The following is a 17,755-nucleotide window of genomic DNA, read 5'->3' as shown; positions in this document are numbered from 1 at the left end:
CTACCTAATTACATGGGAATTAGCATTAGTGAGAGTCAATCAAGTTGGAGTCTATCTCTGATTGCCATGCCGGAAGCAGATGTTGTTACCTTTTCCTTTCCAGACAACACTGCCCTGACTGACCATCAGCCTGAGGTGTCTGCAACTATACACATTATACAGAGAATTCTGTATAAGAATTATGCAGAGAATTCCTGGAAACATCCCTAACCAGAACTGCCTGGTACCACTCTTGCTTACTTACATTTCTATTCTAACTTGAAAAGAGAAGTGTGAAACAGATAAAGACAAGTTCTGCCTATTCTGTTTGTCTAGGGTCGGTACTGGTTATTCACAGATGAGACTTACCACTATTAAAAAAGTGAAGGACTGGAGAAATGTTACATTTGGTTAACATTTCTCCCTCCCCAAAAGTTTGGGTTAGGTTCTGAGCCCCTGAGAAACTGCCTCTCCTGTCCTACTTCCACCTAATCTGATCTCCAAAACGTTCTATACAGAACAGGATGAAGAGCACAATCTTGTGGATTGTTATGCAGAGTTACTGACAGAAACCCAGGGTATATGGGTGGAGATAGAAATCTGGGTGAGGGGCCCGAAGGAACCACAAGTTAGCATATGCCTTCTTTTCTCAACAGTTGCACACTGAGAGTGAAAACATAAGACATCAGGGCAGCAAAAGTGCGTATCCTCTCCACAGGATCATTCAAATTAGACCTTTAGTCCAGGTTTGTCTGCAGAATACTTTTTCTCCCTTGAAAACCTATAAAACCTGTAGCCCAGAAACCTCTTGTTGGAAGGTTGCTTTTTTCCTGTATGTTTGTCTTTTGATGTATTTAAAACGATAGGTCCAAGTGCCACAAAGTCAAAGATACATTCATCTGATCTGAGGCATGAAGCATGGAGGGTTGTACAGAAACACAAAATCCTCAAATAGCGGGCTTTATTATGATTTATTTTCTGTGGAAGGCCTACTCACTGCTCTCTACTGAAAATTATTAGTATTTTTTTGTAAATATTTTTTAAGGTTATTTCTTTATTTTTGAGAGAGAGAGTGTGAGAGAGAATGCATACAAGCGAGGGAGGGGCAGAGAGAAAGGGAGAGAGAAATCTGTTAGTGCAGACCCCAGCGTGGGGCTTGAACTCACGAATCTTGAGATCATGATCTGAGCCAAAATCAAGAGTCAAATGCTTAACTCATGGAGCCACCCAGGTACCCCTCTGCTGAGAATTACTGATGTGGAGTAGCTACATGTCCTAAGAAAACACGGCCAACGTTAAAATTTAGAAGACTTAATCTCCACGATGGAAAAAATAATGATGCTTGACCACATTTCATTTTTGCTTAGGTATTCTTGAGAAAAGAAAACATATGTTTGTGTTTTGTTTTGTTTTTAGATAGAGGGAAAAAAACGGAATCACATAATTTCACAGTGATGAAACTTTGTTTTTTTATTTTTTTTTGGCAGAAGTTGCAAACTAAATTTAATCCATATGTAGTTATGAATGTCTACAATTATAGAACTTGGAAAATAAAGAAAAAAAACAAGAGAAGGCTGGCAACTTTTAGCAGGAAGAAATTGTATTTACTATTCTTCACAGCTTCTGTCACATTTACAAGCTGAAGAGTAGCTACACTAACACGTAATATTGCTAGATCCCAGTTATGTGACTGAGCAAGCAGAGCGCTTTTCATATCTATACTGTTGGATACAGGATAGAATGATTCAAGAATGAAAAAAACCTCCCCTTTCTAATCTGTTACAGTAAGAACTTCATGATTTCTATCATTTCTTCTTTTTCTTTTGCAAGTTGTTAAATAAAAGAATATCCTAGAATCATATACATGATCCTATACATCATATACAAAGAAAATGATATACATTTTCTTTGATTCCATGATAAAATTGACACATGGAATTGCTCTCCTGTGTCACCGAGCTTTAAAGCAAATGAACAAACCCATGAAGTTAGTGAGTGAGTCTGATCCCATTTCCAGTTCCAAAAGCTTTGTAACATAAGCTGTATGTACATCATTTGCGATTCAAAATGATGTCAACACCCTACAGAGTACTTGAGTACTTGAGTACTACAGAGTACTTCAGACTCCATTTCTATGTTGCAGACTATGTATGAGTACATCTTAGTCATGTCAGTAATGTACAAGTGTGTCTCTGTTATTTTCTTTTCTTTCTTTCTTTCTTTCTTTCTTTCTTTCTTTCTTTCTTTCTTTCTATATATTTTTTTTATTTTTGTCTCTGTTATTTTCTTAATGTTCTGTGCTCACAGGCTTCTGTTTTAAGGACCGTATCTGGAGTGTCTGAAATCAGACCAAACGTACAACTCAAACGTACACAGAGTGGCTTTGTTTGACATCTTCTTTGAATCCAGACAGGTTGTGCATTGTGTTTACTGTTACAATTCACCTCACCTAAATTATGGTTGAAGTTCTCTGGCTTTCTGATACGCTGCAGGAAACAGCTGCTATCTCCTCCCAGTCTCTTAACCTCTAGTTGAAGCAAATCGACTGAGCAAGCTAGCTGTCCTACCTTTTTATCTAACAATCGACTTCTCTTTTCACTTCCCCTCTGAAGATATAGCCAATGTGGCCCCCCTTTCACAAACAGTCTGGTGTTTTAAAATAGTTTAAGTAATTGTGAATTTTCCTTTGTACTCATTTCCTTCTGTGTTTTTACCCTACAGATAAAGTTAGTGACCCACTGTGGCCCACGTTTATGTACAGGGAGCCACTGTGCTAATGTGGGCTGTAGAACAGGCCACCCTGCTTGTCATCCTTTCCAGTTTCCATGAAGTATCCAGGATGATCTCTGAAAACCAGATATTATCCCTGGTTAAAAACCCTCAAATGGCTTCCCAATGCACTTATACATTCCAGACTCTTCCTTGGGTCTGTGAGGCTGTGTGGCCTGGCCTGCCTCTCTGACCTCAACTCCTCCTCAACTTTCCCTCCTACTCAATGGCTCTCTGAACAATGGCCAGCCAGCTTGCCCAGGACACTCTCCAACTGTGTGCAGGGGGAGCTGGCCTCTTTTTGCTGCCCAGGTCTTTGCTTAAGTGGTGTCTCCTCAGAGAGGCCTCCCCCATCACTAGGTCCACCTAGGAGTGGCTCAGGTACTCTCCATCACTTCTTTCTGCTTTACTTTCCTCCTAACACTTACTCCCCCTCTAGAATTTAACTCTACACAGGAAGAGACATGGCCTGAACTGGAGTATATCTGTAAACCCAGCACCATTCTATGGGATGCAGATGTGTCAGTGAAGAAAACACAAAAATCCCTGGAGGAACTTCTGTGGGGGTGAGGAGGAGATGTAGGCAATAAATAGAAGTAGATAGTATGCTGGATGGTGATGAGCACAGAAGAGAAAAAGAAAGTGGGAAGGGGTGGGGGTAGTGGTGATGTGTGAGTGCAATGTCAGATGAGAAGGCCTCACTGAGAAGGTGACCAGACCTAGGAGAGGAACAGAGAAAACCCACCAGTATCTGGGGAAGAGCTTTTGAGGTAGGACACTGTAAAGTGCAAAGGTCCTGAGGCCAGAGCATTCCTGGAGTGTCTGAAGACCAATGGTGAGACCAGGTAGCAAGAATGGGGTAAGTGGTGGGGGACAGAAGGCAGCCAGACCATCTAGGGGCTTTCAACTGCTGTGAGGATTGGGCTTTTTTGTGTGAGATGCGGCACCATGGGAGGCTTTAGCATGGGAGGGGCAAGAAGACAGGATGGGAACTGGAGCACATGAGAAGCTGGTCTCAGAAACATGACAGCTCATCAACAGTTACAGGAAAGACTATGGACTCTATGTCACAGGTGCAGGCAGGCAGGAAGATAAATGTGTCAGGAGCTTATGGAACCTTCCTTCTGAGTCCTGCTATTTTCTCAGTGCAACAGGGAGCAACATCATTAGCTGAGAGAATGTGGATGTGGAAGGTATTGGAAGTTTTAAAGGAGAGAACAGGTAGAAATCGTTTCCTAGGTTATTGGGAGAGTGCCTGCACTGTTGGGAAGCCTAGGCACTGGTGAGGGGCAGACTGAGTAGGAGGAGAGCTGGATTTAGCCAGGACTTAATGAGATGAGTACAAGGGGACAGAAGGGCAAGGCAGCTGAGGATGTAGGATTCCAATAAGTGACACAGAATTTAATCACATGTAGAGAACTGGGAAGAATAATGGTAAAGAATTTCATGCATGTTTAGAATGAATGGAGCCAGACTGATCTGGGAAGACTTTCACACATGAACCTTGAATGTCTGGACCCAGGGATAGTCAAGGACTATTTACTGAATATTATTCAGCATGTATTGAACACTTCCATACAAGGAACCCTGATAGGTACTGCAGGAATATAAGGTCTTATGCTCTGTGAAAAGAACAATTTACCCAGCTAGAAGTAAGAAGTTCTTAAGTGGTCTCAGACATGGCATATGCTTCAGGAAGTGAAATAAGATTGTTTCATCTTTCTCCTAAGTTACCAAATCAACTATCATTAACACTTAGCTGTTATTAGGTATGCACTTCTACTGAGGTTAAATACACGTGTTTCTATGATAATGTAATATATGTGTTCCTGGAAAGCCTACAGTCTGCAGAAAACACACAAAGAAACTGCAGGCTTATTGGGAGAATAGGATTAGACAGATCACTCAAAATATATGCAACTTTGAACCCAGAGCACTAGTCAAAACATTTGAGATCTCAGGAAATAACCAGGACATCTAGGGGGGGCAGCGGGGCTGGAGGTTGCCTCAGGGGTGATGAAAAATGTACAAAAGCAACTGGGGAAATGCTGACTAAGGGAAGGCCAATGGAAGTGGAGCTCTGACCCAGTTAAGTGGGCCCAGAAAGTGGCACCACTTGCTATTACATGACAGCTGAGCAGAACAAGAGGGTGCCTCCAGGGGAGGGAGCCCTGGGGGTGGAAACTTGGAAACTTCCACATTTATATTAAATAGATCCTTATTTATCAATCACAAATGAGCTAACTGATGTCACAGAAAGAATAACTATGTAATCATCTGTCATAAAATTAAAAAAAAAATTATACCTATTTGGAAAACACCACTAGAAATTTTAGTTTTTTTTTTTTTCCCATTAAGCATAAATGTCATTAACTTAACTTCCCCAGGCAAAAGTGATTCATAGTTTACCTTCTTGACCTTGGCTTCCTTCAGTTTTTCCAATGCTAGCTTAATTTTATCAGCCTTGGCTAGGGCTGCTTCTTCTTCCTGTAAAACAGCAAGACATTCAACACCATCCACTAGAGAACAGCAGTGAGAAAGTACCTGGGCCATGGCTAATGTCTTAGTTACTTTATGTTGACAAAAGGCTATGTTAGGAGGCACCGAATTTCACATTTGATTTTCAGAATTTAAATAACCATAACAAAAATGTTCAACCCAAAGAGGTAGAATGCAGTCACTCTTTGTATCTTAGAAATAGTAACTTCAAAGATAAAATGAGGACTCTAAAAGAGCTTCACATAGTTAGTCCACAGAAATCTCTGAGTGGCTTAAAACTCGAGTCTAACCTGAGGAATTACAGGTGGATCTCAAGGGATTTGAGTACTCTCTGAGATTATATACATTTTTCTGGATCAGCATACATTTTCTGGGAGTCTTAGTTTTTATTTGATTCCTAAAGGGGTCCTTAGTTTTCTAAAAGTTAAGACTCATACTCAAACCTAAACTTATAATTCACCAAAAAAACACTGACAAACACATGTGAGCAGGCAGAAAAGAGAGTAAAATATTTTATGAGCCTGAAGCCCTTTATTTTTATTTTTTTTATTTTAGAGAGAGAGAGATAGAGCACATGAGTAGGGAAGAGGGGCAGAGAGAGAGAGAGAGAGACGGAAGAGAGAGGGAGGGAGAAAGAGAGAGAGAGAGAGAGAGAGAGAGAGAGAGAGAGAGAGAGAGAGGAAAGAGAGAATCTCAAGCAGACTCCACACTCAGTGCAGAGCCCAATGTGTGGGCTCAATGTGGGTCTTAATTCTATAACCCTGGGATAATGACCTGAGCTGAAATTAAGAGTTGGATGCTCAACTGACTAAGCCACCAAGGTGCTCCTAAGGCCCTTTGATTTTTGTAAGTAAATGTTCCACCCTCACTCCACCCAACTACGACATTACAAATAGTTCATAGATATATTTGCTCTACTGAACAGGGTAGCCAAATTCAACAAAATTCCATTTAGGTCAATTCAGAAGTATGTGAGAAATGCTTTCAATTCTTTACATACTGGGCAAGCACCAGAGACAGAAACATGATATAAAATTGGTTGCACTGTTCATGCCAAGTTAATAAAACATTACCCTAAAAGGTTGAGTACTATCAGGGAGTGTCGCATACAAATATAAACTTAAGCTGAGCTATAATAATTCTTGAATATGTCCCCAATATGTTCTTTATACACACCAATGTGTCTTCTTATGGAGGACTCTGGCTTTGCAACAAACGTACTCAGTATCCTTGTTTAAGTATCTCAGAAATTAGGTAATTATGAATGTAACTGTCATTTTGAAGAAAGTCAAAGACCATGGGTAGCAGAAGTCAAGAGTCCTGCCATCCCTGTCCCACACACTTACCTGAGAGAGAGGTTCAGGAGGTGGTGGCGGCAGTGGAAGGTCTAACATGGGATCAGCCGGCGGAGGTGGTAAATCATCCTCATACTGGCTAACACTAGTTACAGCAACATTTGCTCCATAACCAAGAGCGGCTGCACCGCTGAAATCTGGTATGTTCAGGGGTGCTGGATGATTCTGATTCTGAGAGGGCTCTTTCTGTGCCTGGATTGTCCTCTGCTCAGCCTCACTTATGTCTGCTACCAGATCTGCCATGAGAGCATCTAAATCTTGGTCTTCCAGCGCATTTAAGGACTCTGATAGGAAAAACCACCACGTTAATGATCAAAGTAACAATTTCTACCTGGGAAAACAGAAAGAAGGCCATTTTTTAAAGAATTTTCATTTTTTAAATTAAATATTTATGTTTTAATTTACATCCAAGTTAGTTAGCATATAGTGCAACAATGATTTCAGGAGTAGATTCCTTAATGCCCCTTACCCATTTAGCCCATCCCCCCATCCCACAATCCCTCCAGCAGCCCTCTGTTTGTTCTCTGTATTTAAGAGTCTCTTAGGTTTTGTCCCCCTCCCCGTTTTATATTATTTTTGCTTCCCTTCCCTTATGTTCACCTGTTTTGTATCTTAAAGTCCTCATATGAGTGAAGTCATATGATATTTGTCTTTCTCCAACTGACTAATTGCACTCTGCATAATGCACTCTAGTTCCATTCATACAGTTACAAATGGCAAGATTTCATTCTTTTTGATTGCTGAGTAATACTTCATTGTGTGTGTGTGTGTGTGTGTGTGTGTGTGTGTGTGTGTGTGTGTATACACATCAAGAAGGTCATTTTTAAGAGTGATATTTGGGTACGGGTTGTCAGGGGCAGGGGTGTGGGAAACAGGGAGAGGCTGGCGAAAGAGTAAAACTTTTAGTTATAAAGATGAATAAGGTCTCAGGAACCAATGTATAACATGGTGACCATAGTTGATAATACTGTTATTTAACTGTAATTTGCTGAGAGAGTAGAATTTAAATATTCTCAACAACAACATGTGAGGTGATGGATGTGTTCTTTTTTTTTAATGTTTATTCATTTTTGAGAGAGGCAGAGTATGGGGGGGAGGGGCAAAGAAGCAGGCTCAAGGCTCTGAGCTGGCAGCACAGAGCCCAACGTGGGGCTCAAACTCACAAACTGCAAGATCATGACCTGAGCCAAAGTCAGACGCTTAACAGACTGAGCCATCCAGGCGCCCCTATTGATGTGTTAATTAACTCTATGGAGGAAATTCTTTTACATGCATACATATATCGAGTCACTTACAGCTGTACACTTTAAATGTATTACAATTTTGTCAATTATACCTCAACAAAGCTGAATTTCTCCTCCACCCCCCACCCCCCATAAAAGGAGAAAAACTTATTTTCTACCCTCACAGATTAGCTACAAAGTCAGATCCAAGCACATAATTAGTTGCCTAAATAGGAATTCTTGTATATTCTGGTGCAAGAGGTGAGAGTTTTAGAAAAGTAGGGGAGGGGAGATGTTGGAAACAGATGGAAGGGGAGTTTTCCCCAGGCCTTAGGAGAGCAGACAGAGTACCGATGATAAATCTATTTGGAAGAAAGTAGGTCCCAATCAACTGGGGTTTAGTATGCTTTGAGACTTGTGGTAAGGATAGAACTTCTGTAGGCACACCATCCAACTACGGAAACTCTCACATTCAAAGAAAGAGTGATTAATGATTATCAGCAGGAAATAAAACACTAAGGAGGTTGAGAAGTAAAAAATAATTTTAAAGAACTGGGTTAAATGGTAAATACTTCATAAGCCGGTGAGCTGAGAGTTAACTTTTAAAAAAGCACGGACACGGATTTTCAGAGTGAGGGTGAGGAAGGACAGTTCTCACTGGAATTTCTTCCATGTGTGATCGGTGATTGGACATGTGATCCTGAAAGCTGACAGACTGTGGGGCCTATGGGGGAGTGGTGTCAGTGAGCATTGTTAGAGGAGTGCTTTGGTGAGCAGGCATTCACTGGATGGCAAATGTAATGAACACAGGATGGGCAGTATGGAAGGGATTCATGAGGAAGAAGAGTCACCTGCTACGTGCAGGATGAAGTGGAATGAGGAAATGCAGCTTACTCAGCAACGACCATGAAGCTCTGTGAAATAATTTATTGCCAAACACCATCATAGTAAATACCAAGTAGCATATTATACTCATGCTGATAGTTCTAGTGTATAGCACTTGGACTCAAGTAAATGTGTAAAAAGGATTTATTTTCTTCTAAGCCGTTTTTGCATATAACTTCTTCATAAAATTGAATTAATTTAAAAATTTTCAAAGAAAATATATGTAGAACAAATGAAGTATATTCATAATTTCCTAATGTCAGCAATTATGTTGTGACTGTTGCCATATGAGCAAATTATTTTAATCCTTTATAAAAATTTTAGGGACAGAGTTCCCATAACAGTTCTCATATTAACAATTTCTAAAGAAAATCATAACCTTAACTATATCAATACAGAAGTGAGCAATACAGAATTGAATGGGTTCTGTTCAGAAGTCTTTAACTCTCTGAATGACTTTGGGCAAAATATTTTTAACTTATTTTAGCAACATTTTAAGTGAAGACAGTAAAAAGCCTATTTCTTTTCTAATTACCAACACATTTAATTTTCAGTACACATAAGTAGTTTTTAATGGTTTTGTCCTCTACCCAAATTGTGCCTCATGGATATGTCTTATCTTCTAGTCTTAATGACATGAGTTTCTCGTGACTATACTTAAACAATACTATATTATTGTGGGGATTCTTTGTTTCTGTCGTTTTCAGTAATTTTTGGATACTAGGTACTGAGTGCTTAGAAAGCAGTAGTTGAGTCGTCTATAACTGCAGTATTGATTAATTCTTCTAATTGAACTGATTAAAGCACTCAGCCATGGTGAGTGTGATTAGGCAAAAACCCGCACTGTTCATATGTGCAAGTATATGTTATTTATTAATGTCAGACAGTTTACCAAGGTGTATGGCTTCTTTTGAAATGTCATGAATGTTACCATCACTCAATCTTATGATGGAAATAACTGCCAGGAATAGTTAAGTTTATATGGCAAACATAAAAGAAGGTAGGAAAAGAAGTCAGAAGAAATGTATTATAATTTGTCCAGGTATAGGCATTGGCACCTAAAGGTTTATAAAAAAATTACTAAAAATAACAGAAACAAAGAAACTCAGTGACAGAAAAAAACTTGGAATTCTGGATTTCTGTAACTGGGCTTCTCTATTTGTTTTTCATTTTTTTGGTGGGTACTGCACGTCTTTGGAAAATCTTTTTCAAGAGTTGCAGTGAATTCTCACTGGAAGCAATTACTACAAGATTCATTGTAGTTTGAAAAAGCACATGGGCTAAAGATTGTCTTTGTACTAAATAAGAAGACAGATTTTTGTTAATAAAATAATGTGATGATATCAGGGAAGATAAAAAATAGAGCAAATACATATTAATTATATATCAATTAAAATATATTTTGAAGCACCCATACATATATTATCAATCATTCTGAAATGAATAGTTCATTATTATCTTTGAAGGGACATTTCCTTATTAATATTTTTTTATTCTATTATAGCTTCTTACTCTTGGGGCTTAGTACTAGGAAGAAACTCCCTTTACTTAAAAAAAATAGCTTTGATACTCTACATAAATGCAGGACAGTATTCCTTTCATTGTAGGCAAAAATATCTTTTTGGCCCCCCAATTTAATCCAAACACCATAAAACACAAGCCGAAATCCAGGAGTTTAAAATGTCCAGGTTCCTTACATTTTTGTTTTCAAATCATAGTTCTGTACAGATGTTAGTCATTGTTATGATTTCAAATTACTTAAGAAATTATTTTGCTTACCATTTAAATCCTTAAAACCCACACTGTAGTTGAATTCAGCTCTGGGTGGTTTGGGGTCAGGAGGAGGAAGAGTGTCAACTCCTAAACTCTGTGAAAATAGATCCCCGTCCTCAAAGTTACTTACCACATTAACATGTCTGCAGTATATTTTAATCATTAAGACAAAACCATTTATTGTTTACACATTTTCTTTCTAAATATGTTCTTTAAAAACTGTATTCTTACATGAAAAATGCTTTATGTGATTTTTTACCCCTACAGAAAATGACTACATCAAAATGGTTCTACAAGGTATACCTTGAAACAGCAGGTCAACATAGAATGATGAGCATGAGATAGTTAATTTTCAGGAATAACAGATAAATCCCCTGTAATGGTGCATTTGTGACACATATCATGTGTAATTCTTGTAAGGACTTAAGTAATGACATCAAAGAAAAGGAATGTCTAGTCACTTGGAAGATCAAAGTTGTTTCAGGATGAATCTGCCAGTACATAATAAAATATTATGCTTTTTCTTTTTTTTAAACTGTTTTTATTTATTTTTGAGAGAGAGAGAGAGCAAGAGCTGGGGAGGGGCAGAGAGAGGGAGACACAGAACCCTGAAGTAGGCTCCAGGCTCTGAGCTGTCAGCACAGAGCCTGATGCAGGGTTTGAACTCGTGAACCTCTAGACCATGACCTGGGCTGAAGTTGCACACAATCCACTGAGCCATCCAGGCGCCCCTATGCTTTTTCTTATCTAATAAAACTCTTATTAAAAAGAAATTAAGACAGAATTAAGTTATCAATTTTGTAAATAAAAGCTTTGGATTGAAAAGGTGACTTCCTCCATGATTTGAAAGCTATATTACACATACAATCTAAATTTCCAAAAATGTTTTTATGTCTATAGTTTGAGAGGTGATTTCCCCCATCCTGCAACATGAACATGTTCATGATAGTAAGTGCATCCTTTGATGTTAATTGGATTTGGTAAATAATATCCTTGTTCATGTCTTAGATGTCTGAAGGAAATGAATCATTATACATTTGAGAATAAAACAATGGAATATCCTCAATTATAAGTAGAAACAAAAAAAGACCATTAATTAAGAAGTTAAAAAAATTAACCCAAGCAAGTTAGTATTAAGGATAAAGTGTAAGGAAAAGTGACTGCAGCCCCAGAATTCATTCTGAAAAACAGAATAAGCAAAACTGTGGAGAAGAGAGGAAGCTGATTGATTAAACAATGGGGCAAATACCAGAACAAAGGAAAGTACAAAAAATTTCATCAATGAGCTCCTTCACCATGACTAAGAAGTCTAACATCACAATTAGGGTAGCTGATTAATCTTTGCTCAGGACATAATTACCATGCTATTCAAAGAAATCAGAAGTAGATCTCTAACAAAATATTAATACATACATGTGTGATAAAACAGGCTTCCAGTTAGAGAGAAGGAAAAAAAGAAAGGTAATTGATTTCCAGAAGGAGTTCCCTTTATCCTAGGAAAGTCACTCAAAGCCCAAAATGAAATAAAGAATGTAGCATGTTCTCTACATGTCTGGTGTGGCCTGTGAATGATTTTTAGGTGGTATACAAAAACGCAATGAAAATTTAAATTATTGGGTATCTCCTTTGGATGTTTGAGAAGAAATCAAGTTAGAACATCTAATTGAGACAGAGTTTAATTTTAAAAACCAATTAATGACAAACATTAAGAAAATAATAGGACAGTGGGTTGCAGCATGACAAAAATTATGAAAGTGATATGTGAATGACTAAAGATTGAGAACATTGCTCTGTACTCACTAACCTTAAAAATCATATGCTTCAGTGTGTATTTCATCAGATGTTGTATAATGGTGACTTTCTAATTCTTCATTCCTTTTCAATGTTTAATTGGAACTTTACTATATTTTTTATTTTTTTTAATGTTTATTTATTTTTGAGACAGAGGGAGACAGAGCGTGAGTGGGGGAGGGGCACAGAGAGAGGGAGACACAGAATCCGAAACAGGCTCCAGGCTCCGAGCCGTCAGCACAGAGCCCAACGGGGGACTCGAACCCACAGACTGCGAGATCATGACCCAAGCCAAAGTCAGCCGCTCAACCGACTGAGCCTCCCAGGCGCCCCCAGTTCTTTTTTTAAAGATAGCTCTCTCATCATATTAAAATCAAATACTGTAAACCCGTCTTTTACTAATTTCAAGTTAAAAAGAGGATCTTACCTGGGTTAGGAGATCCATCTCTCCCAGCAAATTGCTGAACATTTGGTCTATATCTTCATTTGACTCACCCATCTGAAAAACAGAAAAAAAAATGCAGATATAAGCAATCTAATAAAAGCCTGGTCCCTGGATAATTGTCTCATCTCTTTATTTCCCCAAGAGCTGTATCCATGGACAAGTCAAAAAGAGAAGGCTATGGAGAGAAAGGTTCCTTTCAGCCCGAAATTCCATCCCTGACCTCTCTCCAATCTGCTTGGTCCAAGACTCAACCAAGCCCTCGGCACTTTGTCAGAGCGACAATTAGACTCTATTTTCTCAGACTAACCTAGTCTCCATGGGTCCAAGTGGACAAAGTGGGTAGCTAAAAAATCGGGATGGCCAGGAAGGGCAAGGAAGGGGACTTCAGTTAAAACAAGAGATGGCCACGAGACCATGGAACTAGCACATTCCTAAGTAGCAGACACACCTGAAAGAATCAAGTGTACATGCATGTAGGCAGGGAGGCATATATTTGAATCCAAGGAAGCCATTCAGTAAATGCTTGGGGTCAGACCACGCAAGGTAAGGAGGTGTGGGTCTGTGTGTAAAAGTCTGAGTCAGGGAGGATGCAAACACAGCATCAGTGAACAGAGATGGGATAACAAAGAGGGAAGATCTCGTTTTAGGTAGGTTGTTGGGCTGTATTTATCACAGTCTGAGAGGGAAAGACTGCTGCAGGCAGGTCCTGCCTCTGGTTGGGGAGGGGAGCAATACCAGGATCCACTCACAGGTGGTTTCAATCCCTCCCAGTTGCTTCCAAAACATATGAACCACACCCTCCCTTCTTTAAATTACCTATAACATGGAGAAAAGAAAGTATGTCAACAAAGTACTCACACACTGTCCTCTCAAACAATTCATCTGGTATTCAAAATCTTGTGATGGATGATTCATTTATTACTTTAATTTTTAAATGTTTATTTATTTTTCAGAGAGAGAGAGACAGAGAGGGAGACACAGAATCCAAAGCAGGCTTCAGGCTCTGAGCTGTCAGCACAGAGCCTGATGCAGGGCTCAAACCCACAACCAGAAGACCATGACCCAAGCCAAAGTTGGACGCTTAACTGAGTGAGCCACTGAGGCACCCCATTTATTACTTTAATAAGAGGAAATTAGCAGGATAAACAACAAAATTCCAGAAATACCCATGTGAATTTATTGTCATCAGGATATTATGCAGTACAATGTGACAAAATAAAAAAATCCTTCAGATGAATTATTAACAGGGAAAGTTAGGCGTGTTAAGAGTATCGTGGTGAACATTTCATAACATATATAATTGTCAAATCACTATCTAGTATACCTGACACTGATATGCAAACTATATTTTTATTTTAAAAAGAGTGTTAGCATTAATACATTTTAAATCTTTCATAAGAGAAAAGTAATCCACTCAGAGTAGAATAAATAAATTTATTTGCTGATCTGAAAAGTGCCTTCCAGTGTTACAAAAAAGCTCATAGAAAACAAAGATGATATTAATAAAAAGAACACTGCCATTAATGATTTCTCTTAAATCATTAAATTTGGAAAAACACTAAAATGATGAAGATAAAGTTTTGGAAACAAATGTGACAATGATGAATCAGAAAAACCTATTGAGCCCAAAGACCTTAGTTTCTCAGCCTGTAGACACCACCCATACATAGCGGGCTAAGGACATGCCAGAGTGAATCACACACCTAAGATGGAAATAACTCAAAACAACAGCATTCTCATGACCTTTGCTGAAACTCTTCCTGTGTTCATCTGGTAAAAATCTTTCCCCCTGCCCTTTCATTCCTTTTTCCTAGAGTCTGTTGGTATTGGATTATTAAAAGGAGTCAACCTCAAAATCAGGCTGTAAATCTGCTATTGAATGAATCACAGTTTAAAAGAGTTTGTAACCTTGGTGAAAATAATGAGACATTTGAGTTAAGGGACTTTTTAACATAAATTTGGACTGGAGAGGCTGGGTGGCTCAGTCAGTTAAGCATTGGACTCTTGGTTTCAGCTCAGGTTATGATCTCACAATTTGTGAGTTTGCACCCTGCAATGGGCTCTGCACTGACAGGTATGGTGCCTGCCTGGGATTCTCTCTCTCCCTACTCTCTGCTGGTCTCTCTCAAAATAAATGAGCTTAAAAACATAAAGAAAACATAAATTTGGATTAATCTGCAAGTTCAACCATCTTACATATTTACCCTCCCTACAAGAAAACCTTATTTTTGGCATAGACAGAATAAGAGTTACAAGGGATATATACATATGTATATAGTGTATATACATACGCACACATCTAAGCACATGAAAAAATAGGGCTGCGTCTATCTGGATCTGTGGTATCCTCCAAAGGTCAAAATCAAGATTAAAAAGACAGAGAGCCAAAGAGAGAAAGAGAACACCCAGCCCTGATAGCTCAGAATGTTATTTGGGTCAGCAGTCCAAAAGAGCAGGGGTGGAGCAGCCTTACTGAGGCAATGGATTGCAAAACAAGCAATGTGCACATCATGATTGGGTGGAATTAACATCTTTTTGTGAGTATGTAATTTTTGAGTTCCTTTTGGGTCTGGGGAAGAATGACAAACTGTTGATTAAGAAAAACTGGAATAATACTTTACCAAATAGATTTGTTTTGATTTTTTTTTCATGGAAGGAAGGGAGTAGCTAGAAGAGGGGTGGGTCATTGAGGTTGTACACTCAGACTGAAATTCTACGTTAGAGAATCCCTGAATGACAACAGAATTTCCCATAGTGCTCAGTATTTCCTTAAGGCTCAAATTTCTAAGCTTCAGTTTTTATCCTCAAGTAGTTTCTCTTCTCCAGGTATATAAATTTTTTTTAATGTTTATTTTTGTGAGACAGAGAGAGAGAGAGGCACAGAGAGAGGGAGACAGAGAATCTGAAGCAGGTTTTGCACTGTCAGTGGGCTTGAACCCATGAACTGTGAGATCATGACCTGAGCCAAAGTTGGACACTCAACCGACTGAGCTACCCAGGTGTCCCTGTTCTCCATGTATATAAATCTCATAGATAACATTCAAATATACATATTTGAAAATCTATCCACACAATGGATTAACAATTCCAGCCATAATTTTGGGCCTAGATCAGGACAGATCTTACTTTATCTGTCAGAGTAGTTTGCCTCAAAATAGCCCATCCAGTATCTTTACGGGCACTTCTATCATTATTGCCCTTCTGGTGCATTCTCAACCCACATGCCCTAACTTGGCTAATAGTCATTATTCACTTATTAGTCCGATTTAGAAACCTTGGCCTAGTCCTTGACTCCTCCCATTCTTCCATCTAATAGTAAAAAAAAAAAAAAAAAAAAAAAGAAAGAAAAAAAATCCTGTTGGTTTTTTCCTGTAGAGCCCTCTCCTTTCCTTCATCCTCACTATCAAGCCATGGTTCAGCCCCTCATCAGCTCATCCCACCTCCAGCTTCCTAGATCCCCTGCTCAAGTCTCACTACTTTCACTGCAAATTGGATGAATCTGAAATGCAGATTTGAGTGTGTCACCCTTTTGCTTAAAACCATGCCATGGTGATCATGATGAAGTAAGTGCAAAGAGTTCAGATCTCAGCCTATCTTTCAAAGTCCTTCATAGCAGCCCTTGACATTGTCTGAAGAAGCTTTAAAAATTCTCTTTGCCTTTGTATATGCTTCCCTATCCATGTATCCATCATAAAATCCTAATTATTCAAAATCCAGCTCTCATGTCAACACTTCAATGGTATCTTCATAGCCAGCTGGTAACCATATTTGTAAATCCTGGCCCCAACAACAACCTTGATAAGGTATTTCACCTTCTTAGGTTTGTTTCCTTGTCTGTAAAATAAAAGGAATAACATGTGATTCATAGGATTGTTGACATTTTGCAAGATACTATATGGTTCTTGGCATAAGCACTCAGTAATAGCATTTACCATAGTGAATTATGCTCTTTTTTTTAAAAAAATGTTTTATTTATTTATTTTGAGAGAGAGACCGAGTGAGTAGGGGAAGTGCAGAAAGAGAGGGAGAGACAGAATCCCAAGCAGGCCCCATACCCAGTATGGAGCCAGAAAAGAGATTCAGTCCCATGTGAGATCACAACCTGAACTGATATCAAGAGTTGGATGTTTAACCGACTGAGCCACCCAGGCTTCCCAAATCATGTGTTTTTGTTACTGTGTTTGAACCTGTTTCCAGACTGGGAGCTGTTATTAAGTAAGGATCAGATCTCATTCATCTTTGTGTTTAAAAATGTTTTGGGGGCACCTGGATGGGCCAGTTGGTTAAATCTCCAACTCGATTTCCGATCAGGTCATGATTCTTCATAGTTCATGAGATCGAGCCCTGAGTCGCACTGTTAGCGTGTGGAGCCTGCTTGGGATTCTCTCTCTCCCTCGCTCTCTGCCCCTTCCCCACTCATGTGTGTGTGTGTGTGTGTGTGTGTGCGTATGTGTGTGCGTGCACACACTTCTCTCTGTCTCTCAAAATGAACAAATAAACTTAAATGCTTTGTTGAAAGCCTAGAGAGAATAACCTCCCAGCCTAGTGGGAAGAAGTGAGCTAAGGCTGAGGTCTCAGACCACACAGAAAACTCTATTAATCCAGCTTCTATGCCCAGACGTGGATCCTGCTGCATTGCACTCAGACATGCGACATTCCAGGGCTGGACAGTCCTTGGGAGGTCACTAAGTCCCAGGATTCCTTTAACTATCAAGACATTTAAACAGAAAGTCTGCTTCTAAAGCTGCTGTCACAGCTGTAGGATTGTGGAACCTCACTCACTAGAGCAACAGTTCACTTTTTTTAGTGCTAAATGAATGAAAACTGAAATTTATACCAATAAACTCTATTGGTAAACACAAAGGTTTCATTGGGGCTTATATATACTTAGGCCTCAATCAGTTTTCATGCTCACAATTTTTGCTGCTTTGAGAAAAATCTAATAGCTATCAGGCAATTTGGGTGACATTATCAATGGCATTCTTTCTTATCTAATTAAATTTGAAGTCAGTTAATGTTTCAAGCAGTAGGTTAAT

The 17,755-nt window shown here is 39.0% G+C and overlaps 1 protein-coding gene across 2 annotated transcripts in view; it reads right to left on the bottom strand.

The window, feature by feature from the left end:
* APBB1IP (amyloid beta precursor protein binding family B member 1 interacting protein) overlaps positions 1 to 17,755 on the bottom strand; it is a 95,399-nt gene that overhangs the window by 44,964 nt on the left and 32,680 nt on the right. For both annotated transcript variants that reach the window (XM_027073676.2, XM_053225412.1), the window contains exons 2-5: positions 12,702 to 12,773; positions 10,490 to 10,577; positions 6,594 to 6,886; positions 5,158 to 5,235 (exon numbers count right to left, since the gene is read on the bottom strand). In XM_027073676.2, the coding sequence (XP_026929477.1) occupies positions 5,158 to 5,235; positions 6,594 to 6,886; positions 10,490 to 10,577; positions 12,702 to 12,773 (531 nt within the window). The remainder of the gene's footprint in view (positions 1 to 5,157; positions 5,236 to 6,593; positions 6,887 to 10,489; positions 10,578 to 12,701; positions 12,774 to 17,755) is intronic.

The sequence above is a fragment of the Acinonyx jubatus genome, chromosome B4 (assembly GCF_027475565.1).
Source record: "Acinonyx jubatus isolate Ajub_Pintada_27869175 chromosome B4, VMU_Ajub_asm_v1.0, whole genome shotgun sequence".
NCBI classification, from domain to species: Eukaryota; Metazoa; Chordata; class Mammalia; order Carnivora; family Felidae; genus Acinonyx; species Acinonyx jubatus.
Note: the sequence above shows the minus strand (reverse complement) of the source record. Positions and strands in the feature narration are given on the sequence as shown.